Source organism: Heterocephalus glaber, unplaced genomic scaffold, assembly GCF_053883595.1.
Source record: "Heterocephalus glaber isolate CG9 unplaced genomic scaffold, H.glaber_assembly_v1.0 deba00000937, whole genome shotgun sequence".
Lineage (NCBI taxonomy): Eukaryota > Metazoa > Chordata > Mammalia > Rodentia > Bathyergidae > Heterocephalus > Heterocephalus glaber.
Genome location: NW_028258173.1, coordinates 4698578 through 4726469, shown reverse-complemented (window position 1 = coordinate 4726469; position 27892 = coordinate 4698578). Strand labels below are relative to the sequence as shown.

General features: G+C 57.7%; 1 protein-coding gene and 1 pseudogene across 11 annotated transcripts in view; one reads left to right on the top strand and one right to left on the bottom strand.

The window, feature by feature from the left end:
- The window catches only part of Septin9 (septin 9), a 167579-nt gene that overhangs the window by 117346 nt on the left and 22341 nt on the right, over nucleotides 1–27892 (top strand). Inside the window, exon 1 of one of the 11 annotated variants that reach the window (XM_087208415.1) lies at nucleotides 16786–16977. The exons of 8 other annotated variants lie outside the window; for them this stretch is intronic. Coding sequence is in view for 1 of the 3 variants with exons in the window: in XM_087208412.1 (XP_087064538.1) it covers nucleotides 19993–20029 (37 nt within the window). In the remaining 2 variants the exon portion in view is untranslated. Of the gene's footprint in view, nucleotides 1–16785; nucleotides 16978–17416; nucleotides 17561–19480; nucleotides 20030–27892 lie in introns of those variants that run through there. 2 more of the 11 variants (XM_004860798.4, XM_087208412.1) reach the window with 2 other exon arrangements.
- LOC147828745 (uncharacterized) lies at nucleotides 17290–19159 on the bottom strand (annotated as a pseudogene).

Here is a 27892-nt window from a genome sequence, read left to right as displayed (position 1 = left end):
CACAGGAAGCCAGCAGATGGCAACCCACCCTGCCTCCGCCAAGGGGGCGGCCTTCATGGCGCAGTTGGGGCCGCTGGATGAGATGTCAGCCCCTAAATACTCGGGGGGGTTGGGTCCTCATGGAGGAGCAGGAGCAAGGGACCCACCAGCACCTCTAGCGCGGCTCAGCTCCACTCCCGAGAACCTGGGGCCACGCTGACTAATCCTCCCCATTGCCTCGCTGCCTCTCGTCCTGGCTGCAGAGACGTCCAGGGAGCCAGCTGACACATTTGGCCTCGATTATTTGTTTTCTGAGCAGTAATGAAAGGAGAGAGTGAGTAAGAAAGTGGGGGGGGGGTTGCACAAAGTAGAAGGTCAGAGAGAGGGGAGGAAAGATCTGGAAAGTCCAAACATGTGCTTTCGAAGCAGGTGCCAGCGATGAGCTCATCCGGACGGTGGCTGCTGGCCGAGCCCTGCCTGGGCCAGGAGGGTGCGAGCCTGGGAATCTGCCCTTGGCTCCCCTCTGCCTCGTTGAGAGTGGAGCACATTTGTTTCCATTTTAGGGACAGTGCCGGGAGGCTGTCATTCTGCTCCTGGCTTTATTAATTTTTCATTCACCGTAAGTGACCTTTGATTGCATACGTACTGCATCCTCCAAGAGCTGGGCTTGAAACCTTAGCAAACAGTTGCTGCCACATTAATAGGGGAGAAGGTCCTGAAGCACAGAAAGGCGGAGTAATTGGCCCCAGGCCACGCAGCCTGTGGCCAAGCTCCCTGGCCCAGTGGAAGGGTGTATGGCCCACTGGCTGTTGCGCTGGGTGATGCTGGCACCTCTGGGGTCCCTTTGGGTGGCAGGGGAGAGACTGGGATGTAGCCATCACACGGGGAGCGATGTGGGCTGCTCAGACCCAACCACTTGACCTCCTAGAAGCCTCTGGAGGGTGGTGTGGGCTGGTCCCCGTGTGGGTGACCTTTCCATGTCCCGGCCCCTTGCTTTGTTTGTGACCTTCCTGTCTGCCAGCCACAGGAGCTTGACTTGGGCCTGCAGGCAGGACGGGATCACAGAGAAGCTCTGTCCACCTGGGATGCTGTGTTGACTTGGTGATGTTTGCTAAGTCACCTTATGACTCTGCTGCTGTCTGTAAAATGGGTTGAAAGAGTCGTCCTAGTTCGAAGGCCTTAAGAGAGTTAGACGAGAGGGGCACAGCCCTCTGCACAGTGACACTAGCTGGTGCTTGGCTGGGTCCCTGGCGGCTCAGACTCCTGTTAGTGAGGAGGGGCCGACCAGGACTTTCCCTGGACTGGGTGGGACTGAGTGGCCACACGTGGAGTCCAGCACCCTCTCAAGTACCGTGGGTGCCAGGCCAGAGTCCTCCCTCCCTTGAACCACCCCCTGGCTGCTCCTGGCGCCCGGTCCTCCCCTAGAGCCTACTGACCTGCACCTCGTGACCGGGGTGTGGGAACATGGGCCCAGCTGTGGGAGGTCACATAAGCAGGGACTGAGTGTGCCCTGCATGGCCTCCCAGGAAAGGCCAGCTGCACAGGAAGCGCAGCCAGCGGCTCCGGAAGCCTTGCGCCTGGCAGGCTGGATTCCCAGGTCTATTGCCGGGGCCTCTCCTGCATGCAGCCCAGATCCCCGACCCGCACCTGTAGGTCACAGGGCCACACTGGCTGCTGCCTTTGACTCTCCTTGGCCCCCTTCCCAGAGTATGGGAGGTGCTCATGGGCTGCCTGTGCATGGAAAGAGCCTGGCCAGCCCTGTGCGGCCCCCGAGGCTGGCCCCGTCCCTCCCACTGAGAACCTGGAACCGAAGCCTGAGGGACCCTCCACTGTTCTCACTCTGTCTCTTGGGAAGGGTGGGGTCCTCATGCCCCAGGGACGTGGCACACCTGTCGGAGGGCTAAGATGGAGCGAAGCCGTGTGCATGGCAAGCACCCCAAAGTCACGGGGCGGCCTTGTGGCCCAGGAGAGACGCAGGCCTCTTGGAGCGGTGGCTCCTACTCGGAAGAAGCCAGTGTGTGGGCCTTGCGAGGAGGATGCGACAGGGCTGGGGCGAACAATGGGAAGGCCCTGGGAGCACCATGCAGGAGAGGAAGACGACTTTCGAGGCTGCCTGTAGCCCCAGCCCACCCTTGAGCCACACAGGGCCTCCCGCTCCTCCCAGCCACCCAGCTGCCTGGGCCTGTGATGCTTAGGACTCATCCTTGACTCACCTTTGGCGGACCTGCAGCTGCTTCCCAAGCAGACCCTGAATCTGAGCCCTCCCCGTGTCCCCATGTGGCTTCTCGGCTTCTGCTACTCCAGGCTGCCCCCTGCAGCCTGCCTTAGGCATGGTGCTTGGCGAAGCCCACCCATCACAGCACCCCCGAGCTCGACACGTGGCGGTGTGTGTGCACGGCGCCCCCTGGAGGTGTGCGGCGGCCCCCAGGGCTTGTGGGACCCAGAGAGCTTGTAGGCGGAGAAGCCGTCCAGTTCCTTCCTGCTGGACACTGCTCTTCCAGGGCACCGACTCCTTATCCCACCCCGTCTCTGGCATCCAGCCCTCTGCCTAGCTGCTCCAGGGACACAAAGCCTGGCACTCACCGTGACTGTCCCTGCCTGGGAGGTCACTGGCTGTCACATTCTGGTCCCTGCCCCAGTGCCGCAGCCTCTCAGTGGCCTCCTTGTCACCCCACTAACACAGCCCTACCCTGCCGAAGGAGGCTCTCTTCGAGCTCTGGGCGGGTACCCGAGAGCCTTGTCATTTGGGAGGGCAGGGACACTGGCCTGTGTTGCGGGGCTTGGCAGGTCTCGAGTGCTCAGTGAATGCCTGCTGAGCAGCAGGGGAGTACAGGTGGGAAGGCTGTGTCCACTGGAGCCATCAGAGAAGGCTTCCTGGAGCGGCCCAGGCCCAGGCCCATGCCCAGGCCAGCAGTGGGAATGGCATCCTCATGGCCCAGCCCCTAGAGCAGCCTCAAAACCACAAGCCAGGGTGATGGAGACCACAGCCGGAGCTGTTTCCGGTGCAGGTGGGTGGGATGGGGTGCAGGGGAAGGGGCCTGTCTCACCGGTGCCCTGGCTGTGGCCGAGCTGGGGGATCTCGGGATCGGGAAGGGCAGGGTGTCCGGAAGCCCCTGGAAGACTTGGCGGTAGGTTCCTGTGGCTGTGGGAGACCTCACTTCCCCTCCCAGCCTGGGCAGTGGTCCTTACAGTGAGCAGGCACCGTGAACTGAGCAGTTTCCGCTACAGGGCTGGGTTCCATCTGTGCGTTGCAGCTGCTGGGGCACTGTGTGGAGAAGGATTCTGAGGCCACGAGGAAACGCTTCTGCCGTTGCTGGGTATGTTGGCCGCAGGTGTGGAAGCCACGGGCACCATGGGCCCCTAGTCGCCTTCCCCTCTCTCCTTGACCTTGGAGTGCAAGCCCTGGAGGAGAGAGCACCCTGGCAGCACCCAGGCCTGGCGATCCCTGTCCTGCCCAGGTTGCTGTTTGGAGCGGTTTGTTTAATCAGCACCCTTCCGAGGCCCGGTTCTCCTGTTGGTTTGGCTGTTCACTGTCATTGCTGTCATCCTTGCCCTGCACCTACCTGCCCCATAACCAGCTTCTTCAGTGTGCCGGCCCTGAGCTCAGCGGTCTCTGTGAGGTCTCTGTAACCGTTGCAGCAACCCAGGGGGAGCAGAGAGGTGAAGTTGCTGCCCGTAGTCACACAGCAGGGACCAGGCAGTGCCGGGTCTGAAGCCAGACTTCAGACCTCAGGGCCTCGGTAGGCGGGGCTGGCAGCCTGCTGACAGAGACCCCATACGGTAGGCTGAACTGTCAGCAAAGTGCCTGCTGTCTCTTGCACACAAAACCTCGTCTGGGGAGCCGGTGATGGTGGTGAGGGGGCCCTGGGCCACCCGCAGGGACTTTTTCTGCGTTTTGCTATTTGAATGAGACTTGTTTCATCTGTGGGAGGATTGAGCTGCTTGCAGTGGGAGGGGACACCTGGGAAAAAGCTGACTTGGACTACGGGTCATGGAAGCAGGTTGGGGAGCTCCAGCCAGGGCCATCCCAGCTGGGGGCGGGGGGCGGGAAATGGCCCCTCCCAGTGCTTCCTTTGTCTTGCTTGAGGTCTTGTGGTGGCGTGAGACCCTGACCAGGGGAGCTGTGTGAGCTGGGCCCCCACCTGGGCAGGCTCTTCCTGGCTGCATAACCTGCCCAAGGCGCCTGACCGACTCTCCCATCTGTAAAATGGCCCGATGGAACAGGCTGCTGGAGACCACACTGAGGGACAGAGGTGTCCAGTGGGGCATGTGCTGGAACAGCCTGCCGGGGAGCTGGGCCTGCACTGCATCCAGACAGTGCCTCCTTTTACTGTTTCTCTCTTTCTTTGTCAGGTCTCCATTCATTCATTCATTCATTGCTGAGACTTCTCTGTGTCAGGCTTGGGCCCGAGAACTGGGCCCTGCTTCCTGACTTCTACTTGGAGCATGAGATCTTTGGGGTCCTTCTGCTGCTGGGCGTGGTCTCTCCTGGTGGGGAAGATGGAGGGCTCCCTTGCTGTGTGACCGAGGCAGGCAGCTGGACCCTTCTGTGCATGTCCTGATGTGTTAAAGTCAGGGATGGGAAGGACCCAGCGGGCTGGGGAGCCCCCAGGGCGCCAACCACCCACCGAGGACGGATGCTTCTTCTGGAAGCCACCAGAGGCAGAGACGGAGTTGCTGAGTCATGAGCCGGGGTTCAGATCACAGCCCCTGTTTTCACAGGGAGCAGCACCCTCTCCTGGGGAACCTCTGTCCCTTGGGTCTGAGAGGGGACAGCACCATGAAGCCGACGAGTCTTCAAGACCGGAAAGGCAGGCTCTTCTGTGGGGCACCCAGCCCCAGTGCCCAGGTGGGGTGCCCTGGGCTCCAAGCAGCAGGAAACCCAGCTCTGCATGGCATGAGTTCTCGGGGGAGTTACTGTCAAACAAAAAGAGACACCCGAGCCCAGGTAGCTCAAGGATGCTACTGCAGACCCCTGTCCTGCCATCCCGTCATTGTGTTCCCCGTGATCACAGGATGTGTCCCGTAGCCACATTCTGAACAGGAGGGGCTCTTTGGTGGAGGGACCCCCTTCCAAGGAGCCCCTCGCATCCCTCTTGCAGGGGTCACCTGGCAGACTGGTCATTGGCTGGGGCACTGTGGCTTCTGCCCCAAATGTTTGGTGGCCCTGGGCAGAGCAGGCAGTGGGTTTGATAGGACAGTGCGGGGCTGGACGAAGGAGCTGTGGCAGTATCTGGCCAGTGACCCTCCTTTGGTCAGGGTAGCAGAGAGAAGCCTCCTTCACTCAGGCTGGGTCCATAGAGAGTAGGGGCCTGCATGTGGCACTCATGGCACTGAGCTGCCCTGTGCCCGTGGCCACCAGAAGGACCAGTGACTCAGCTGCTTTCCCACCAGCCCTGGGGCCTGGCACGGCTTTCCTTGCTGGAAACAGCAGCTGCACTGGTGGTGGTGACCTGGCTGGCTTTCTAGGGCTGGGAGGGCCTGGGGGGGGGGCTGGAGTGTGACCAGCTGCATGGACAGGCTGTGGGTGCCAGACACCCTCGAGGACAAATCTGCAAAGGAAGAGGCGGGGCTGCCCGGGCTGCACACATGTCTGCCCTGTCCTCCTCCAGAGGTCCCCAGACCAACCTTCCCAGCCCTTCCCACAGCCCGTTGGGGTTCCTTTCCTGTCCTCTCCCTCCTGCAAACCGTATGGTACTAATTAAGTCCTTCCGCCTTGCTGGGGATGGCTGAGAGGGGAGCTGGCTTGGGGGCCCCTGTAGGGGGCTTCAGCACAGCCCACACTATGTGTGTGTGTGTGTGTGTGCATGCATGTGCATGGTGCATTGCAGTGCTGAGAGGCAGCTCCTCTGCAGGTTTTCACATTTTCACTTGTTTGTGGTCCAAGAGCCCCAGTTTGGTGTCTGTGGGCTGGCACTCTGCGAGTGTCTCCAGGAGGCCTGAGTGGGGAGAGGTAGGGCCCTTCCCCTCCACCCGGGCGGCTCCACAGTGGCTTGTTTCCTAGAACATGGTTCTGTGGCCTTGGGTACATCACTTAACCTCTCTGGGTCTCTAGGAGCATTGCATGGTGTCCCTAGAGGTCTGCTGGTGGTTTGTAGACTCCATGTAAGATTTCCAGTGCTTCAGCTGGGCATGGTGGGCACACCTGTAATCCCAGCACTCTGGGAGGCTGAGGCAAGAGGATTGAAAGTTTGAGCCCAGTCTAGTCAATTTAGTGACCTAGTAACACCCTGTCTCAAAATTTAAAAAAAATGGGCAGGGGGTAGCTATGTAGTCACACACTTTGCCAATCCTTTCCTTGGTCCACTGAAGAGTGGCGGAAGGACTCATGTTGTACAGATTGTTGGCTATGAGTCCGAAGCATGCTTTCCTCACTGGTCTGCCAAGTAATGTGACAGCTGGGGGTGGCAATGCTCCACTGTTCTCCCAGGGGCTTTTGGAGGGCTACAGACAGCCCCATACGGCCCTAGGGTGCCCCAGCAGCATGTGACCCCCTCTTACCATCAAACCACAAGGTCTAGGCGCCTATTCCCTGGCTGAGGGTGCAGTTCTCTCACGCATATGAACCAAAGCCTTGTTTGGACCTTGGGTCTGAGGAACACAAGGAGACAGGGTTTAGCCTCCAACAGATCTAGCACCAGCAGTGGCCACTGCCACTGGAGGAAAAGAGAGGAGGGCAGAGAAGCAGAGTGCGTGACTGACTGCAAGGGCCACCCGCCCTGCCCCTGATTGGGGTGGAGCCGCAAGAGCTGAGTGAGGGGCTCTTCAGCACAGCCCACCCTACGCATCTTCCCAAAGGCATTAACACAGGATGGCACAGTGGGGCCCGAGTGCCTTGGCTCTGGTCTTTCCGCATCTTTTGGGGTCAGTGACTGACCTTACTCGAGGCCGTGCTAGGCATATCAGGGCCCTGGAGGCATACTGTGGTATCAAAACATTTGGGGTGAGTCCAACACTGGCCTCTTAGGGGCCTCCCTTCCTCCGCCTATGAAATCCTCATCAGGGTTACTGTGGCATGGAGCAGGCTAGGAATCCTGCAGAGCCGAGTGAGTGCCTGAGACTTAAAGCCGGGTGCATCCCTGCGCCAGCGGAGCACAGGAAGGGTTAACAGTGGATCCCACTTCCTGCCGCCGCCAGCTTTCCCAGGGAAGGGGAGGAACAGAGAGGCCTTATCTGCAGAGGAAGGGGTGGGTGGGGGACGAGAGGGCTCCGCGCAGGCACCTCTGCGTGTTGAATTCCAGCAACTTCTGCGGGCCAGCTGTTCAGAGCTCAGCCAGAAGGTGGAGGGAGGGTTTCCAGGGAGCAAGAGGATGGGATGAATGTGGGATTCATTACTGGGATTTGGCAAAGCCACGGGCCTTAGCCTTCCTTTCTCCCCTGAGATGGGACAGGGGTGGAGTCCTGGAGCCCGGGCAGCTTGGGCTGGAGCCAGCAGGGGCCTGGGGTGGGGGTGCAGTGGGGGGGTCAGGCCAGGGCCTCCCTCCCCCCAGCTCAAGTGGGGGATGGGGCTCCACTTCCCCTTTGGCTTTTGCCTGCAGCTCTCCTTTCCTCTCCTTCCCCAACCTTGGACTGAAATCTACAGTTCTCCTCCGCCCCCTCGTCCCTGCTGCAGAACCGCCCTGGTCTTGGTGGTCCCTGCCACCCACGACCTCCTGCTTGGCTGCACTGGGCAGCTGATGGAGGCTGGGGCAGAGGTGGGCAAAAAAACTGCTCCCGGACCAGCAGCCCCAGTCATGCGTGTGGATGAAAGGCACTGACACCCCCTCAGGAAGAGCCGACTGCCTGTCCTTTGATGACACATCCGAGGAGTGCAGGTGCCATTATTTGGTATCGAGAATGTCCTCAAGCACCCAGGTGTAATCTCGGCACTCTGGGAAGCTGAGGCAGGAAGATTGCAAATTTGAGCCCAGCCTGGAAAACTTAGCAACTTAGTGAGACCCTGTCTCAAAATAAAATTTTAAAAAACAGGCGGAGAATATAGTTCAGTGCCAAGGCCCCGGTTAATTCATAGTACTGAAGAAAAAAGGTTCCCAAGCATTTCTTCGGCAGAGATGTCAGCAGGTTTTGGAAGTCTTGTTTGGGGCCTGGGAGTGAGCAGAGGGCGCAGGAGCAGGGCGCCCCGTAAGTCTTGGTCTCACAAAGCTCATGCAGATCACCCGGAGGAGACAGGCCCAGCGAGGCGGAGTGACTTCCCCAAGGCCACACAGCCCAGCTCCTCCAGCTGGGCAGTGGCCTCGCTTCCTGGAGCTGGTGCTATGGTCGGGGGAAATGGGCCACTGCCCAGGAATGACCCCAAGGCAGAAGTGGTCGGAAGAGAGAAGGCTGGGAGACAAGGGGGCCCTGTGGTTTGGTTCCAGGGAGAGAGCACCAACCCTCCTCCTCCAGCTGCACCGATGCCCGGGGACCAGCTAGGGGAGCTGAGGGCTCTGCCTCGGACTGGCCAGCCACCACTCTGTGGCCCCTGCCTGCCCCATCATCCTTCTCTGTGGTGGCCGGGTTGCTCTGGAATCTTCTTCAGGGCCCTGCCTGAGGTCATCGATGACACGGAGTCCCTGGCTTGTGCTGGACATGCCCTGAAGGAGGGCCCCAAGATACCTGCTTGCAGCGTGGTGTGGGAGGCGAGCTACAGTCCCAGCCCCTTTTAAAATTTTTATTTTGAGTCAAGGTCTCACTAAGTCGGTAAATTGCTTAGGCTGGGCCCAGACTTGGGATCGCCCTGCCTCAGCCTTCCAGACTGCTGGGATTACAAGGTGTGTGCCCCATACCTGGCTTTGTCTTAGCTTTTGCATCTCCTCCACTAAGATCAGAGCAGGCAGAGCCTGGGTTTGTGAAGCACCACTGTCCCTGCCCGGGACCCTCAGAACTGTAGCAGGAAGGTCCGGGGGAAGGAGCGCACAGACGGAAGGTGTTTGAAGCCACCTGGCTCTTGTGTCTACTTGCAAATTGTGATAAAATATTCGTGGCGTTTCACGTTGTTAATGTACTTTTTAAAGGGAACTTGCCCAGAAGTTCTTTTGGCTGCACTGTTACTGTTTTCAAGCACAGATCTGTGCAGCTCGTGGGCAGGGAGCAGTTTCCGCTTATTCCTTTTCTCACTTCCAACTTGGCCTCGGTGGAGGCCGACAGCCAGCCGCTCCCTTCCTCCCTGCTGCCTGCGCCCACGCCCTCCGCCCCGCCTCGCCAGCCCCAAAGCACGAGGCAGCTGCTGTGTGGGTCCTCCGCCAGGCGGTGCCAGTCTCTTTGAGCGTCATCTCTGCAGTCTCCCCAAATATCCCTCTCCCCCTTTTGCAGATGAGAAGGCTCCGAGAGTTTAAGAAATTTGCCCAGGGCTGGGGTGTCGCTCAGTGGTAGAGTACTTGGCTAGCCTGTGCAAGACCCTTACCTCTTTTGCGGGGGGGGGGGGGCAGAGATTGAGATTTGCCCAGTCATTTAGCTGCTCCATGCAGGATCTTACCTGAGCTCCAGCCTGCTGCCTGGGTGGAAGGGAGGGTTGAGTGGTAGAGCCAGTGACCCTGGGTGGCCCACAGTGGACCAATAGCCCTGCTAGGAGGGTCTGGCACCGAGCGCCTGGGTCTGTGGAGTGGACGAGGGCAAGGGGATGAGTGTCCGTGCCTCTGATGTCCTTCCAGGCACACAGTCCTGCGATCCAGTTCTGGGGGAGGGGAGAGAGCCGGGCTGGGCTTATTTGGGCCCAGATCCAACATGCTTTTTTGTTTGCCATGGTAACGGATTGACAAACTGTGTTTGTGCCAAGGGCAGGGGCCTGTGGGTGCCCCAATTCGAGAAGGGGAGAGGGGGTCTGAGCCTAGCGGAAGTTCCCTGTGGCCTGTGGGCTGCCAGGTGCAAAGCCCTCAGACCTGAGAGCCGGGACTCTCCGGCCCCTACCCTGGAGGAAACCGCAGGCCCCAGTTGGGTGGCGGCTCCACCAGGTCTGTCCTCATCTGCTCAGAGGCTTCACGCAGTTTCCAAAGGACTTTTATTTACTTCACGGTCCTCCCCAGAATCCTGCCAGGCAGGCCAGGAATTGTGAGCAGCCACAGAGCAGGTGGCTTCCTTATCCTCCAATGCCACGCAAGTAAACTGAGTGAGCTCAGGGTGGTTACAACTTCTCTCCTAGGCCATTTATCCACAGATCTCATTGCCTTTTGTACCCCGGGGCAGGCCAAGACTGCTTTTTTTTTGGGAGACAGAGTCTTGCTAAGTCACTAAGTTGCCCAGGCTGGGCTTGAACTTGTTATCCTCTTGCCTCAGCCTCCCAGCATTACATGCATGCACCACCATGCCCACCTTACTTTTTCAGGTTTTAAAAATAGGCACGATCTCAGACAGAGAACACCAGGTGTGTCTAGCAGGAGACACCTGCTAGTGCCAGCACCCCCACTCCCACCCCCCTGCTGCTGTCGGCATTTGTGCTGTTATTCCCAGCATGCCTTGGAGTTGGCTGCAGAGCTGCTGCTCAGGTAGCACGCTCTGTTTTGCATGCCATAAAACTGCACAGCTAGCATTGTGTTGGTATGAGCTCCCTTTTGAAACTCCCATTTTATGTCTGTGAGTGTAACATTCATCGACGGCAGTTCCTGGAGTTCTGGGTTACCCGTTTTCCTTGCTGGGTGATATGCATTGGGTTCGCTCCTTGCTGGACACTGGGATTATTTTGGGGGTTCTTTTGCCTTTGTAATCAATGCTGCCTTGACAATTCTTTTGCCTCCTGGTAGGAATTTTGATTTAAAATAATACTAGATGACCTATGGCTGTCTAGGTGAGGCCTCCTACCTATGGGGCTGGTGCCCCCACCCCAGCCTGTGCCTGGAGAAGCTGTTTTTATCTGGTGTTTGGCCTGGAGCAAGGGCAGAGAGGTGATGAACCTGCAGGGCCAATTCAGTGTTTCCCACACTTCGTTCTCTGAGGGACCACATGGGCAGTAGAGAGGAGAGGGGTTCCACAGATAGACATATTTGGGAAACAGTTACAGATCCTTATTTAAGGGATTACACCAGGTTTTTTGAAACTCCTATTGTGAGATTTAATGTATCTAGAGTACTGACCTATTTTTTTTTTTTTTTTGGTACCGGGGATCGAACTCTGGATCTTCGATTTTGAAGCAGGCGCCGGAACCACTGAGCTAAATCCCCGGCCCTATGACCTATCTTTAATTATTCAAATGGAGGATTGTAGAGGGTAGCAGTTGTGAAGTTCATTCAACTCTGGAAACCTTTAGGTGGAGATGTTCTGGAGGGTGGGCTGTCCTGCTTTAGCAAGACTGAGAAAGCGAAGTTGAAATCAGCGGCCTAGGTGGGGAAGGTTAGGCTGTTCAGTGCAGAGGGGAATGTTTGTGTGCACACTGGGGGAGAAAACCTTTGCCCCTAACCTCTTAGGTTTGGTACTTGTGGGCCTGTGAACTAATCAGAAATAAAGAAGGCAGATGAACAGGAGAAGAGACACATTTGATCACACACACGGAAGATCACAGAAAAATGACTCAAGGGGAGCTGGAATTTGGGGGTCTGTATCCTCTTCCAGGAGGAAGGGAAGGGGGAGGAAGAAGAGGAGGAGGAGGAGGGCTGCAGGAACACAGATGATTCTTTAGAAAGATCAGTGGGCCCTGAGGAGCCATGGGAGATGAAACGTGTCTGACGGTGCCTGGTGGGTGTAGAGGGGACACTGCGCAGCTCCCAGGTGCTCTGGGGTGGGAGTTCGTGACAGCTGAGGTCCTTCGGGTGCAGCGGGCTCTGCAGATGAGAGACCCTTGGCTCTCATGCTTCTGCCCACAATAATTGCTTTGCCACAGTGGCACGTTCTGAACCCGTTACCTTCCAAGGTGGTGAAGAGTCCCAGCCAGGTGGGGGCAGTGTGGAGACTAAATAAAAACCCTCAGTACTGGGCCAGGCTGGCGCTCGGTGGTAGAGCACTTGCCTAGCATGTGCAAGGCCTTGGGTTTCATCCTTGGCACCGCACAAACCGCACGTATCTGCCACTGAGTTGGCCAGGGCCCCTGGCTGCAGTCTGCGCCCTCTCCATGTTCCCACCCAGCTCTCCCATTTCAGCATGATCCTGGCGCAGTTCAGGTGTGTGTGTGTGTGTGTGTGTGTGTGTGTGTGTGGTGTGTACTGAAGAACTGTCACCTTCACCAAATCTATTTCTAGAAGCCAAACAAATATCCCACCCTTTCTGCTTGCCACCTCTGCACCCTGGGTCTGGGAGCTTCCGCTCCTCTCTGAACACCAAACTGTGGATTACTGAAAATCCTACATCAGTTTGCACAGGGATTGTTTTTGTCCTGGGCTTCAGTGTGAGAAGGCGAGGGAGGCGCTGTCCCTCCCTCTCCACTGTCCGGAAGCCACCAGGATGTGGCCTGTCTTTGTCGTTGAAATCAAGGGGGCGCTGAGCATTTTGTGATGGGTGTTTGCCTCTGGCTGAGGAGTTGCTGATGGGAGATGGAGTGGGCTGGGGCTGGGGCTGGGGTGGAAGGCAGGGTGCTGGGTCCTCCACCCCTGGACTACACGGTGCTAGTAACAGAGCTGACTGCAGACAGCGCAGTCACACTTAAGGTGACGCTGGCATCACACAATTTAGAAGACACACTGTTGAGGTAGTGATAGCTTTTCAAGAGGAAATGAAAAAGGTAGCTGGAGGGGAAGCCGCTTGCTGATGGTGGGGTGACATGGTGGTGGGTGAGCACTTCTTAGAAAGGAAGAAATGGGGCTGTGTCCTTCCCATCTGAGATAGTGGCAAGTTCCTCCAGCACCAGTGACTCTGGGGGGAGTGGTCTCCTGTGATGGAGACCTAGGGTGGGCTTCCTGGAGGGGGTGACGTCTGCTGGCGTGAATTGTGGGTTTGGGGGACTATGGGGCCTCCTGGCTGAAAGATTCAGGGCCCTTTGAACAGAGGGGTAGCTGAGGTTGAATGTGGGTTGGCCAGGTGGGAAGGGTCAGGAAGGAGGAGACAGGAAGTGGGCACAGAGAGAGGGCAGATGCTGCCCTCCTGGGGAGTGGGCTAGGCCACCACCAATCTTACAGGCAGGGGATGACTTGAAGCTCTGGGAAGAAGCAACGCCAGGATCAGGCCAGCTGGGATGCTGGGTAGAGTTGACAGGGGAAGGGAGGGGCTGGGTGTGGCCTCTTGCTAGTTAGCAAAAGATGGGGCTGAGCTAGGAATGGGCGTGGAAGGACATCAGCCAAAGAGACCCAGTCGAGGGTGGGGAGACCCCCAAGGAGCTGCCGAGTCCCTGCACTGAGGAAGCAGGGAGGAGAGGGGTATGACGGGGGAGGCTGGGCACCCTTCCAGAATGGGGGTTCCTGCCAGTGCTGCCCTGGGGCTCAGAGGGTAGAGCCAGGGGTCTCCCCAGAGCCATCTGGATGTGAAGAGAAGGAGCTGGAAGAAAGTAAGATGCCAACCAAAGGTGACAAAGCAACCAGTCCAAGGCAAGCCACAGCTCTGTCACCAAGAGAAGCCCCTACTCCCCTCCAAGCGCGGCTTCTATCCAGGACACTTGGGGACTCCCAGCTGCCCACCCAGGGATGCACAGCCTTTTGGGGGCTCCCAGTAGCTTTTGGAGGTGCAGGAGGCACACGAGTGACTCCCGGGCATGCATGGCTGTAGATGCCACAGATCCACATGCACAGCCCTTCCTGTCCCCCAGAACAGGAACCAGGCGGGTGTTGCCTGGGGCATGGAGGGGAGTTGGCAGGAGGTGAGCTTTGGGCCCATGGCCACTGAGGACAGGGTCGAGGTGGGTGTGCACATGTGTGTGTGGGGGGCGGGGACGGGAAACCACATCCCTCCCTCCTTTCTGCTGATGGTGCTGTATGCATTGGCACGTGGGTGTCCCACACTTCCTGCAGGTGTCAGCGTTGAGGGCTCAGCAGGAGGCGGAAGCCATGATTGTCCTCTGGGGTCTCCCAGAATAGGACCCTGGTAGTGGGCTCTGGAAGGACAGGGTGCTGCTCCCAGGCAGGGGAACACGTAGCATGGACCCTGAGGGAACCTGTCACCTGCTGCACACTGATCTGGTGCCCAGCAGAAGGAGGTATGGGGGGGTCCTTAGTGTTGGTGGATGTGGCTCAGGCTCAGTATCCCAAGAGCAATGAGCTTGGGAGATCCGACTCAGACCCGATGGGGGCTGGAAGGGGTCCCAGTCCCCAGCTTTGGCTACCAGACATTAAACAGTGTACCTGCCAGCTTGGCCCTCGTGTTCGCTTCCTGTTTCTGCTGCAGTGAATCAGCAGGAACAGTGGCTCAAAGCAACAGAAGTTTATTCTCTTACAGTTCTGAAGGTCTGGGCTCCTCAGTCCTGCCGGACTAACATCAGGCTGCAGGCAGGGCCAGTTCTTGGCTCTTCCAGAACCTGATGTCTGCTACATTCCTTGGCTTGTGGCCACAACACTCCTATCTCTGCCTCCATCATCTAGTGGCCACTAGCCTTCTCTGGCCCAGCCTCCCTCTGCCTCCCTGTCATCAGGACACATTGAACTCTTTCTTTCGTGTTTTTGCTTTGTTTGTTCTTTGAGACAGGGTCTCGCCATGCAGTTCAGGTTGGCCTTGAACTCCTGCCTCAGCCTCCCGAGTGCTGGGATTACAGTCGCTTACCACCATGCCCAGCTGAACTCTTTCTTTTGAATGCGTCTTTTGGTATGAAATACACAGACCGTATCCCATGCCGTCAGTGCAGGGTACCCAGTGACGTGCATCCGGAGCCTCTCCTCACCCTAAACGGAAACCCAGGTCCATTAAGCAGCTCTCCCATCCGGTCCCCAGTCTGGGCAGCCACCAGTCTGCTTTCTGTCTCTATGAATTCTTTTCTTTTAAGTGCGATTTTAAGTGACTTTAAGATAAATAACACAAGCATGATGAGTAAGCTGCTGGAAGGCTATACATACAGCAGAAGCCAGTGTGTGGATGCCTCAGCCTCTGAAAGGGCAGGGGTCGAGGTAGCCTGGGTGTCGTCACCCTCTCCTCCTTTCTTGGAGTGAGCTGGTTAGTAAGACAGGATGGCCAGGAAAAAGATGGTCAGCAGTCACAGGAGTTGGTGTCCTTGCATGCTGTGAATAATGCCTGGCCATAGGTCTAGCAGTTTAATTTCTATTTTTTTTTGAGACAAGGTGTCACTATATAGTTCAGGCTGCCTTGGACTCACTATGGAGCCCAGGCTGGCCTTGCACTCTTGGTGATCCTCCTGCCTCAGCCTCCCTAGTGCTGAGATTACAGGCTTGTGCCACCATGCCTGGCTTTAATTTATTAAGAGGCTATGAGAAATGCATACGCCTGTAATCCCAGCACCCTGGGAAGTTGAGGCAGAAGGATTGCAAGTTTGAGGGCAGCCTGGGCAAGCTAGCCTCTGCCTCAAAATAAAAAGTAAAAAGACCTGGGGATGTAGCTCAGTGTGGAGCGTCTGAGTTCAGGGTCCCTGCCTAGTACGAGGGGGGATAGAGACAGAGAGGCTGTGCTCCTTCAGACACTGAAATCGGGAAGAAATGTCCCCGGGCAGAGCACACCGGTGTTGGCATCAGTGGCCTCATGATGCCTTACAGTAGATGCCTCTGTGTATTTGTTTCACTGAGCCGTGTCCTGAGTTTGGCTCCTGGACATGGAACTAGGTGTGACCTGGAGCATCCGAATCAGTGGCTCTCCAGGGACCCAGACAGTTCTGGGACTAAATGGGCCTGCCCAGAGCCTGACTGTCCCCTGCAGCCGTGCTGGCCGTTTGTGGCTGTTGAGCATGGAAATGTGGCTGCTTCAAACTGAGTGGTGCCAGAAGGGTAAAGTTTGAGCATCTTTGTGTCTGTGGAAAGGAAAAGGAATGTGAAATGCGTCCGTGGTTCTTATGTTGATTGCATGTTAAATTGGTACTATTTTGCTCCTTTGGTTAAGTAAAATATAAAATTTTACAAATAGGTTTCCCCTCGCGTGTCCTGGAGACCCTCACTTGCAGGGAGAGTGAGCTAAAAAAAAAGGGGAGCTTGAGCATGAGGCTGCCTCTGCCGAGTAAGGCACCCCCAGGAGAAGGATGGGAGCAGAGTGGGCTTGGAGAGCCTGCAGTTGCTGGATTGGGCATGGTACCCGCCAAGGAGTGGCTTGTGGAGACAGAAAGCTGGGAGACAAAAAGAGGCCAGAGTCCAAGAGCAGCAGGTTCAGAGGGGAGCCCCAAGGAGGGAGGGGACCAGCAGGGCAGGGAGTTGAGCTGGGACACCAGCTGAGATGGGAGTCCCTTCTGTCATCCCTTTTTGTGGGTTCTTGGCACAGCTGCCTGCCAGGCCTGATGACAAGGGTAGGAAGTGGGCAGTGGAAGGACAGGCTCCGGGGGTCACTTTCTTGGAGGAGAGGGAAGCCAGCCTCTTGAGGGGCTGCTGTTTCTGGTCTGGATGTGCATGTTCCTTTAGTTTCTGGTGACTGGAGTTGGTGGGGGGCCCATTTCACAGATGGGAAAGGTTAGATTCCAAAACTGAAGAGCGCCTGGAAGGGGCCTTGAATTCTGGGGTTTGGCTGGTGGGTGGGTGCTGGGGCCCTGACCTCCAGACGATTGAGGGAAGCCCTGGGGGGGACTGGGGGTGGTGTGGCCTTGGAGGCTAGGCAGGAGGGTGGATGTTGCTTGAGGAATCAGACTGGGGCCCTGAGGCCCCTTCTCTGAAGTCCTCAAAGGCTCCTTTCCACTTGACCTCCATGCTCCCAGCTCCAACTAAACCTCCCTAAGCAGCCCCGCTCCCAGCACAGCTAGTGTGGGAGCTGGCCTGGGGCCACCTCGGCTGAGCCTGAGCCTGGGAGTGACTCACTCGGGTCAGAGGCCAGGGCACCGGGATAGGTCTGGCAGATCCCAGCGCCCAGGGCCCAGCCCCAGCAGGGTCTGCTCCTACTCCAGGGACCCCCTTACCCACCCAGCTGGGGCGCAGGGAGTGGGGAGAGGAGGAGACTCCCTGACTCACTGCCCAGACCCTGAGAAGCCAAGGGGAGAAGCGGGAGCCAGATGAGAATCTTAGTCCAGAGGCTTTTAGAACAGAGCTCAAGGTGAGCGCCCCCCCCCCCCCCAGCTCCTGCCCTTCCTCTCGGGCTCCTTCCTTCTGCTGTGTGCACCGGGCTGTGGGTCTGGAGGACATCAGAGCCTTGGGGGTGGCTGGCGCTCTGCGGAGCATGTGGGTGGAGCGGACAGCGCCGCTGGGCGGAGGGGCGCCGCTGGGGATGGCACGCACTCTGGCAAGTGCTGGCCACAGGCCGCCTGCCCCGAGGTCCGGCAGTGGCTCCCCATAGATCTTCCCTAGGGACCGAGTGAGTCTCTTTCATGTTGGGGCGCCTGGGGGCGGCTCCTTGGCGTCTCGTTTGTCAAGAAGGCCCCCATGTGCCTGCAGCCCGCGTCCCTCTCCCCGCCTCCTGCACCCCTCGCCCTGCCCCCTGCAGCAGCAGCTCCCGACAAGCCTCCCTCGCCAGGCAGGCCGCCGTCTCGGGCCCTCCTACCTCTGCCCTGCGCTCTGGGAGGCTCCTTGTTCCGCGGCCACAAAGCCCCTTTGATCCTCTGCTGGGCTCCGAGCCATGTGACCCGGTGGGCGGGCCGCGGTTCTCCGGCGTCCAGCGCAGCCCGACTTTCAGCTGCTGGGTGAGTCCTTGCTCTTTGTTCTCCCAGCCGCGCACCGCTTGTTCTGCGGGCCTTCAGGTGGCGCGGCCACCGGGGGGCCTCTAATGGTCGTGGTGCTGGGGCTGAGAGCCGCGCCACCCCCGCCCCGGACCTTGAGCCCGCAGGACCGCCTGGGTCCTGGGAGAGGGCCGGCAGGAGCTCGATCTCCACGCGGGGACCAGATTTTCCGTCGCGAAATAGAAGAAAAGGGCTTTGTGTGGTCACAGCTCTTGCTTTATAAATATTTGGCCAACTCTGCCGAGTGGTTGTGCTGTCCTCCTGTCTGGAGAGTCTTGGATCGAGCTCCCCTTGGAGAGGGGCTTCCCTGCCTTCCAGGGGGCCGGGAGGAAGGCGAATCAGCCACTGCTTCTCTAACGTCCCTCCACGCAGCTTCTCAGTCTTTAGGAGTGGAGGCTCGGAAGGCCGGGGCTTAGTCTGCACCGACTGCACCCATCGGAGGTCCCAGCGTCCACACTGCTGTGGGGAGTCTGAGCCGGTGATCGGCTCTGGGCTCCTGGGTCCTCTGGGATGTGCAGGACCATAGCAGGCGAGGGCAAGGCAGAGGGTGTTGCTGGGAGGGTTGGGGGCTGGAATGCATTTGCTCTGCTGGACAATGCACTGTGGAGCTGTCTGCCCTCCGCAGCCCCTGTCCACGAGCCAGGGACCAGGAAGCAGCTCATTAGGGGCTTTGCGGCCCAGCCGAGATGCTGGCGTGCCCTGCACTCAGATCCCACAGTCACATGAAGTGTGGTCCTTGCACCCCAGTAGGAAGGAGCTGGGGCATTGCTATCTGCTCTTAGACTTTGTCCCAAGTCTCCTCTGGGGACTGACTCAGCGTCCAGGCTACTGCACCTCATGCCTGTCCCTCCTCTCTTTTCTGATGGGAAAGCCTTGGGCGTGCTGGTCAGAGGTCTCGGGAGCATCCCTCTGCTTCCCGACAGAAGTGTGAAATTCCTTTCCCTTAAGAGAAATGTGCCACCCGGAAGCAGCTGAGCTGAGTGGTGGGTTTCTTGCAGATCAGTTCTGGGCTGTGGGGACAGTGCTCGCTGGACTGAGTTGGAGTGGGTTTGGATCCTGTGTGGAAACGCCCGTTAAGGAGGAGGTGGGGAAAGCTCCCAATACTGCTCTATGTTTCCCCCTTGTTCGTGTGGCTTTACCTGGACACTCACTAGGACCTTGGTGCCGTGTGCACAAATGCCACACTCTTTGGCCAGCTCTCCCTGGCAGCCAGGGGGCTCCTTTTCAGGAACCAAGAGAAAGGGACTTGTACTGTGAGCATCTGGGGTGGTGAGCTCCGTCCCAGTCCTCTTTGGAAAGGTGTGGTCTGTGGCTCTCTCTCCTTGCATCTGCTTTGGGCAGGCTGCTGTGGAAGTGGCATTTTGTGTGACCCACCTTTCTAGACATCAGTCTCTGAGGACCCGAGTTGTCAAGGACCTGTCCTTGTCATTTCTGTGTCGGGGCCCTTGTGACACTGTTGCATTTTCTGGGTTGTGTTCACGTGTCTGCAGACCCTGTTCCTACGTGCTGACAGTGTGATAGTGTGACCAGCTCAGCCGACCCACTGCGCTGACCGCAGGGCATTCCGAAATGGAGGAGCCAGGCTTCCGACCTCCAGAACTCTGCTCTCACGGGAAGGAGGCCACAGGGTCACAAGGCCAAGCACAGCAAGCCTGTGGCCGGCCCCATTGCTCCGGGTCAAAGACGGTCTTTCTGAGGCCCTGTGGAGTCCTCCTGTGAGCGCCAGGTCCCCTGGCCATGGCTGTGATGAGAGGCTCCCAGGACCCTCACGACAGGAGCCCTCCACCCCCTAGACCCCAGAGTTGCCTCTGACTTCCCTCCCTGCCCCCTCTGCCCCTGGCACCATGTCCTCTCAGCTTCCTGTTTCGTCAGGGCTGATCAGAGCCACTGGGGTGAAACAGGGCAGCTCCACAGCGGTCACATGCCTTCACCAGAAGAGGGTCCCAGGAGGGCCCCTGCCAGCCTGGGCAGCACCCAGGATCCCTGCAGTGTCGCAGGTCTCAAGACTCCCGTGAGAAGCCCGTCACCAGGGCTCAGCTCCCATTCCCCATTGACCTGTGCAGTTCAGTCTTGTGCTCTTTCCCACACCACCCTGGAAGTTTCCGGACTTCCTCCCCCACTGCTGACTGTGGGGGTGGGAGGAACGCCTGTGTCTTAATGCAAGAGGGCCAAGGACGAGCCCAGTGCCCACTCCTGGGTGGCTGCAGCGGCTCTCCCGTCCCTCTTGGCATCCCTCACCTTCACAGGGACCAGTAATGCCTGCTGGGCTTCAGGCAGACAGCCCCGGGTGATGCCCCAGAGGGTCCCGTTTCCGACAGCCGTGTGTCTGGGGAAGACACAGCCTGAAGCTGGCTGGCTCTCCTTCCCAGACTTCTTCCTCCCAGCACCAAGCTGAGATGTGTGTAGTGAGCGCCAGCCCGGTTCCTGGGACAGGTAGGGACCTGTTCTCGGGAGCCCTGTGGAGCCTGAGGAAGCGTCCGCAGGGAGGCTTCTGACGGTGGCGGCTGTGCACCAAAGCGCCGAGGCGCTGCAGGTCTGTTTTATGACGACTCAGCAGGGAAGGCTCAGGTCTAATTACAGGCCGGCGAGGGGATCCTGCCTGCACCTGGGGACCGTGGGTGGCTGCGGAATCTTCTGTGTCAAGATCATGCCCGGCCTTGCCTCCTCACCCGGGGGTGGTCTCTCCTGCCCTGTCCTCTCACCCATGCTGGGACTCACACCCACCTGGCTGTACTGAGAGGTGGGGACGTTGCGCTTCATTCCAGCTTTCTTCGGGGTCCTGAGCTGCTTGTCCTCATCCGGGCACCCGCAGGTCAGGGTTCTTGATCTGCTGCAGAAGTTGGTACCTGGGGAGGGCCAGGCTTTGCGTTTGCCGGGGGATTGGGTGCGGCTCTGCAGAGTGGCTTGTGATAACCCGTCTGTCCTCTCCCTGCCCAGCCTAAATTCGATCTGTGAATGTTTCAACTCAGTCATTAAACGGCCACACTGTGGTCATGGGACAGTCGTGTCCTTGCCTGGGTGCCCTTGTCCTTGCCTTGCCTGTGTCCCCAGTTGAATCCTCCCCCGGATCTCTATCCCTTATCTTATCTCCCAGGCTTCGTTCCAGGTGCCTGTCACCACTGGAAGAGGAGATAAGACTCCGAGCATGCAAGGCTGAGCAAGGCAGGAAAGTGGCTTTCCTGGCTGTGGCTGTGGTCTTCACTTCCGCTGCAATGACTGGTGCTGGTCATCAGCTCCAGGGAAGCCCCCACCACCGTGGGATTCTGGGGTCTGTCTCCCTAGAACTCCCATAGGGATTACGATTTATTGATCTCTGTGTTCATTTCCTGGCCTCCTGCTGTCTCAGTTAATGGTTGAATGAATGGGGGTCAGCATCGTGAAGCTCAGATTTTCATCTTTTTTTTTTTTTTTTTATGATGATACTGGGAATCGAACCCATGACCTTGGGACTGAGCTAGATCCCCAGCCCTTTTTATTTTCGAGACCAAGGTCTCAGTAAACTTGTCATTCTCCCACCTCAGCCTCCCAGAGTGCTAGGATTACATGTGTGTGCCACCATGGCCAGCCAGGTTTTCTTTTTACACATATTTTTTACTTTTCTTTGTAGGAGGTCTTCATGGAAGGCTTTTAAGAAAAAGAGTCAAAAATGAACGTTTATGGGCTGAGGACCAGCTCAGTGGTAGAGATCTTCCTTAGTGTGTCCGAGGCCCTGGGTTCCATCTCCAGCACTAGAAAAGGAAGGAAAGAAGGGAAGGGGTGCTCAGGGAGGGAGGAAAGAAAAGCAACATTTCTTTGGTGATTTGAATGCATTCTGTCCAGGGACAGAGCAGGAGTGGTGTCTTTTGTGTGTTGTTTTTGGAGGCCGGGGAAATGCCACCCACTGCGGGTATCACTAGTGGGCCCTGAGATTGATGATGGGCTGGAGAGTGGCCCACCAAGATCTGTAGGGCTGGGTCACTGGTATTTGTGGCCAGGGGTCAGGACCCCAGGTCAGCACAGATGCAGCACCGTGAGCAGTGGAGGACGGGATGTTCTCCTGCACCTGCCGAGGGGTGGGGAGGTGAGAGTGAGGATTAGGGTAAGAGGGCACGGGGCCCTGGGGCCCCGAGGTCAGTGTGCTGTTGCTGGCGTCCTCGGTTCTGCACATCACTGGCTGTCAGAGTCCTCCAGGGTGGGCAGTGACTTGGTGAGAGCATAGCCAAGTGGAGCCACCGTGGAGCCGCCTGGTCCCCGGTGGTTCTGAGCTCAGTGCTCTGGGGCTTTCAGCTCCTGTGCATGTCTCCGAGAGCTTGGGAATCAGAGACCCAACTTCAAGCCCTCCAGGCCTTGTGTGGCCAGTCACTTCACTGAAACAGGCCAGCAATGAGGAAGACGAAATCCCATGTGGCTCCCAGGGCCCGGTGCAGATGGGCACTCATGACACAGATCGCCTGCCCACATCTGTAGAGCTTTGGCACTCCCCTTGCTGCACCCCAAGAACCCCGGATTTCAACTAGCTGGGCCTTCACAGCATTGGAGAGCCCCTGGGTGGGGTCCCCAGACCCCATCATGCTCCCTCTTTGAGGGGTTGATTAGATGCCCCCCAGGGAGGTGAATTTCATGTTTGATGCCAGCCACGGCAGCATCTTCTGTAAGGAGCAGTGGGGTTCCCATCCCGAGTCCTTGCATGTCGGGGAGTGGGAAAGGCAGCCCCTCCTCCTCCAGCCTGGGAGTCTGTGGAGTGACGGGATCGCAGCCTGCACCTTCCCCTGCCCACAGCTCCCTCTGCTCCCCGGTCAGACTGCCCAGACCTTCCTTACCTCCCCATCTGACAGCGGTGGAAGCCTGGGCGGAGAGATGCACATTTCCATCGAGGAATGTCATTCTCCCTGACTCTGCCTCATGGGACGAAGAGCACGTTTTTAAAACTTGTTTTCCTGTTGGTTCACAGGTAGTTGTTTAAAAAGTGGGAAAACAGACCAAGGCTATAGCTTAGTGGTAGAGTGTGTGTGGACACGAGCTTAGCCTGTGTGTGAGGCCCTGGTTTCCATCTCAGCGACACACACGCACACACGCACACACGCACACACGGCAGGTGTGGTGATGCGCTGCTGTAATCCTTTAGGAGGCTGAGGAAGACTGCAAGTTCAAGCCCAGCCTGGGCAGTTTGTTGAGACTTCCCCGCTCACTTGGTCCTCCTCAGGGCTCCCTTGGGAATGCACCCTGGGGTTGGACACTTGTCCCCATTGGGCAGATGAGAAAGCTGAGGCAAGCAGTGGTGTCACTGTCCAGGGTTCTGTGGCAAGAACGCGCCTTCTGTACCTTCCGCTCTTAGGGCATACAGAAGGCTACTGATGCATAATGTATTAGGGACTGCGAGGGTTCAGCTGACTCACTGACGCAGTTTGGCTCCAGGCTGCCCTTGGCCAAAGCTGCCGAGGTCCAGGACCCCCACAGCCCTCGTTAGGGCCACTGTGAAGGGGCCAATCGTGTGTCCTTGTGTCCCCACAAGAGGCCTGGAAGGTGTCCCAGGCCCACTGAGTGGAGCTTCATCCCCGCCGGGGTCTGCAGCTGGCTGGGAGGGCCTGGTGTCCCCTGCAGTGTGGAAACCGTTCACATGCCAGTCACCTCATGCCGCCCCGTTTCCTAGCACTCAGCTTGCTCAGTTGGCCTGGACTGTGGCCCCCGCAGGCCGAATGGCAGGGGTCCCGGTGGGGACAGAGGAGGCTGTGGGGGACCCAGACGCTCAGCCGAGCCCCCCACTCGGGTTTAGTAGAGCCTCCTGCCCCCCTACCACCCCAAGGGCTGCAGATCTTTGCAGGCAGAAGTGAGGGCAGCTGGATACCAGAGAGCAGAGTGTCTGGCTGAGACCTGGCACCCCAGGAAGAGTAGGAGAGCCGGAAGTTGGGAGAAGGGGAGCCCCAGGTGGCACTGATGAAGGTTTCTGCAGAGGACCGGAAAGGGAGACCAGGAAAAGGGAGCTTCAGACTGGCTGCTGGGGAGACTGGGGCCCAGGGACCACCTGCCTCTGTGGATGGGCACTGGTGGGAACCCCCACCCCCGGGGCTCCCCCCAGCGTCTGCTGCTGCTATTCTGCTGGCTCCAGGATGAGCTCGCTGGGGACATGGCATATGCAGTGACCCAGGAGGTGGTTGTGGCAGGTTCCCGCCGGGCGAGCCAGCCGCCTGGGTCTCTGCTCCTCTTGTTGACCACTTGCCCTAGACACGCTCTTTCCCTGGGAGCTGAGCTCTCTGCCTGCACATTGGACACCAGTGGCCATCAGCAGCCAGTTCCTTCAGAGTGTGGACACATAGATGCCGAGTCTGTCGCAGGCTATATCTGTTAAGTCCCAGCTGTGGGCTGGGTGGGGTACAAGGAGGGGATGTGTAAGATGGGCCTGCCACAAGCTTCCAGCCAATGGGGCCATAAGTGCCCGGGCAGCTGTAGGACAGGTGCCCCAGGATCCGTGGGCACATGCAGGAAGATAGAGATGCAGAAAGGCTTCCTGGTCTAGAAGCCAGGAGAGGCCTCTTTGGGCTCTGGAGACCCAGGAGGACAGCTTCGGGGAGGGGACAGCACAGGCTCCGGGCAGCAGGAGCAGCGGGGACTCTGGGAGGGGTGGCTCAGGGTTCTGGAAGTGGAGCCCGGTGTGGTGGTGGAGAGACTCAGGACTCAGGGATGTGGGCCCTGGGGCCCAGGGGCCGGTTAGCAGTGAGGGGAAGGTCAGGAGTGGGCCCTGCTTGCTGGGTCACTGGCCCTGAGTGTGTGTCACCCTGCTCTGCCCTTCCAACCAATGCTTCCTGTTGTCCTGGGGACAGCAAGGCCACCTGGCACAAAGGTCCTCAGGGGTCCTTTCCCATCCTCCCAGATGTCAGGGCTGCTTCTCCCTCCTCCCCTTCCAGGGTGCTCCGGCGTCTCTATATTCATTCTTTCATTTCCTCACTCACTCATAGATTCATTCAGCAGGGTCCTGGGGCACCTGTGAGGTGGTTCTGAGATTCTGAGATGCACCGTGATTGTGAGCCAGGCGGGGACTGCAGGGACCTCCATCTCCCCAGGGAGCGGCCCCAGCCAGGGCCCTGGTGAGACACGGAAGGGGGAAGGGGAGACAGGAAGGTGATCTTGCTGTGCCTGTCTCAGTTTCCTCATCTGGCCAGGCAGCAGAAACCCCATGGCTAGTCCCCAGAAGGGCTTGTGGGGATGAGGGAGGCCCCACTCTGTCCTGGAGGCACTGGGAATTCACACCCTGGGGCACTTGGAGACCTAGGACCTCAGCTGTCATTAAGTCTTGAGTAGCTGCGAGGCCTGATAGGCCTGATAGGCGGGGGTGTAGCATTCTCTGGCAGAAGCTCTTAGGGTGCAGGCTGTGGGGAAGAGGAGAGGGCCTCTTCCGGGTGTGGGCTGTCCTCGGGGAAGGCCTAGGAGGTCCCACTCCCATACAAAGACCCTGCCTTCCTTGCTCCGTCCCTGTGAGGACTGCAAGCCTGGTCTCTCAGTGCTTCTGCCGGCCCTGAAGTCCTGGAAACGGGCTGCCGAGTGGGTGTCTGGGGGCAGGTTGTCCCTTCTTGGCCCTCCTGCCTGCCTTGGCAGATAAGTTAGAGCTTTGCACTTCCTGCCTGTGTTCTCATTGCCACCCTCTGCTTTCAAGGTGAGGTTAATGGCTTTCCCTGTTTATTTAGAAGGGTGGTTCTGTGACTTAACACCCAGGATCCCCTTTAAAATCCACAGTGACACCTTTGTGACCATGGCAGAAACAAGGATCAGGATAGGGAGCCTGAGAAGTTCCTGGCGAAGGATCCCCACTTCCTTTACACTGCGGCCCCGAAGCCCCCACCAGGCTGCAGAATTGAAGGGAGAGGCTCGTGAAGGCTGCACCCATCTTGGTCACAGTCACAGTCACAGTCAGGCCCAGGCAGCAGTGCTCCTGGGGGCGAGGGACCGAGGCTGGGGGCCAGTGGCTGTGGGCAAGGAGGACAAAGTAGTCCCTGCTGTCCGAGGAGCGCGCACAGCTATCAGCTCTTTGTCCTTATTGTTTTTAATAATAGCTTCACCCCATCTAATTCATTGTCATAACACTGTTTTAAAGTATTCGCTCTCAAGCCAGGCATGGTGGTGTGTGCCTAATCTCAGCACTTGGAAGGCTGAGGCAGGAGATTGGCAATTTCGAAGCCAGTGTGTGCTACGTAGTGAGTTCCAGTCCAATCTGGACGACATAGTTAGACCCTGTCTCAAAAAAAGCAAAAACTGAACAAAACAAACAAAAAGTATACGATTCCATGGTTTTAGCATATTCATGAAGTTGTTGTATATTCAGCACTGTACAAGACTTATGAATTGTTGGCTGGTTGAATTTTCCACTTTGTATTTTCAGACTGTGGTCAGTTGTGGGTAACTGAAATCCTAGAAGTGAGACCACCAATGAGGCCAGGGGCTGCCGTACTGGGGAAGAGAGGAGTTGGCCCCCCATCCCTCTCAAGATGCCAGGTCCCCAGCCTGCTCTCGAGCCAGGAAGAGGAGGGGTGCACCAGTTTCCAGGTGAAGGCAGATGAGTGGGAGAGAACACATATTTATTCATTTAGGTTTGACTTCGTGGGAAATAAAGAAACAGGAAGCCCGAGGGTGTTGTGCCAGGTTGGGTGGAGAGTGGACCATGGTGGGACAGCATGGAGGACACAGGGTTGGAGCTGGGTGCTCCTTGGCTGCGCCCCACCCTGGTCTTCCCAGATAGGGGCGCTGCTGTCTGGGTGTGGAGGGGACCTTGCCCGTGAGGGCCTTAGGACCTGTTTCGGCAAAAGACAAGGTTGAAGTGCTTCTTGGCACCTGCCATGTCTCACATTCCTCCAGCCTAACCCTTTCCTGCGCCTAGGTGGTGTATTTTGGGGTCGTGACTTGTGGATTGGATAAGGCCCAACCCACACGAGGGAGGTGTCCGCTTTACTCAGTCTGCCCATTTAAAGGTTAATCTCATCCCCAAACACCCTCACAGACACGCACAGAACAATGTTTGACCAAATATCTGGGCACCCCATGGCCCGGTCCGGGTGACACTGACTACAGCCACCTAATTCCAGAACATTTTGCCCCTTGCAGTTAGAAACCTGTGCCCTCTCCCCTCCCCTCCCCACCCTACAATCAATAATCTGCTTTCTGTCCCTGTCAATTTGCCTTTTCTGGATACTTTTATAAAAGGGGCTCATACAGTGTGGGGCCTTGTGTGTCTGGCTGCCTTCACTTGCCATAATATTTTCAAGGTTTATCCATGCTATGGCATGTGTCAACACTTCGTGCTATTTCATTTAATTTTTTTAAGCAGCGCTGGAGACCTAACCGGGGCCTGCTGCATGCTAGGCCAGCACTCTGTCATTGAGCCACACCCCAGCCTGCACTTCCTGCTTATGGTGCAATAATATTTTGTCGTAGGAATATACTGCATTTGTTTTACCTGTCCGTCAGACGGTGGGCATTTGGGTTGTTCCCCCTCTGGCTGTTGTAAATAATGCCGTGCACTCACGTACAGGTTTCTGTGTGGATGTGCATTTTCTCCGCTCTGGGGCAATCGTGTGGTGTGTGTCCAGGCTGACACACCAGACTGCACCATGAGCTTGGGGACAGACTTGGCTTGGGGTACATTCTTGTGCTTGCCCAGCCAGAGGCTGTGAACACCCACATTTTCATCTTTTTAACAGGAGCTGTTTTCTTTGTGCCCATGCCCAAGGGTTGCTCTCTAATTTCCCTGAAGCCCCAGGAGGCCTGGGGTCCCTCTGGCTCATGTTGAGCTTGGTGGAGCAGGATGATGAATCAGTGCAGGATCTGTGTGTGTAAGTGCATGGTTGGCTTGAGGTGTGCTGGGGGACTTTGAGTAGCCGCTTGGGTCTGCAGCTGGTTCCTGGCTGCCGACTTCTAGTTTCCTCTGCCTGCTCAGGCCCAGAACATGGCAGAAAGGACGTGGGAGGTGGGTGCATCTTCCTGAGGGGACAGGCAGGCAGGCAGGCATGGGGTGGCCAGGGAGCCATCTGTGAGAGGAAGTGGGGTGGGTGGGGTGGGGCTTTATCCTGCCCAGTCCCCGGGAGGAGCTGGGGAGGGTGATTTTTTTTTTGTAATGGAGATTGAACCCAGGGCCTTCACACTGGGCTGTAACCCCAGCCCTTTTAAAAAATTTTTTTTGGTATGGGGATCAAACTCAGGATCTTGTGCTTGCAAGGCAGGCAGCGGAACCACTGAGCTAAATCCCTGGCGCTAAAACAAGCAGTGTATTAAGAAGCCTGTTTGGAAACTTCCCCAGCACAAACAGGTGGCTTTGTTTGTTTGCTTGTTTTT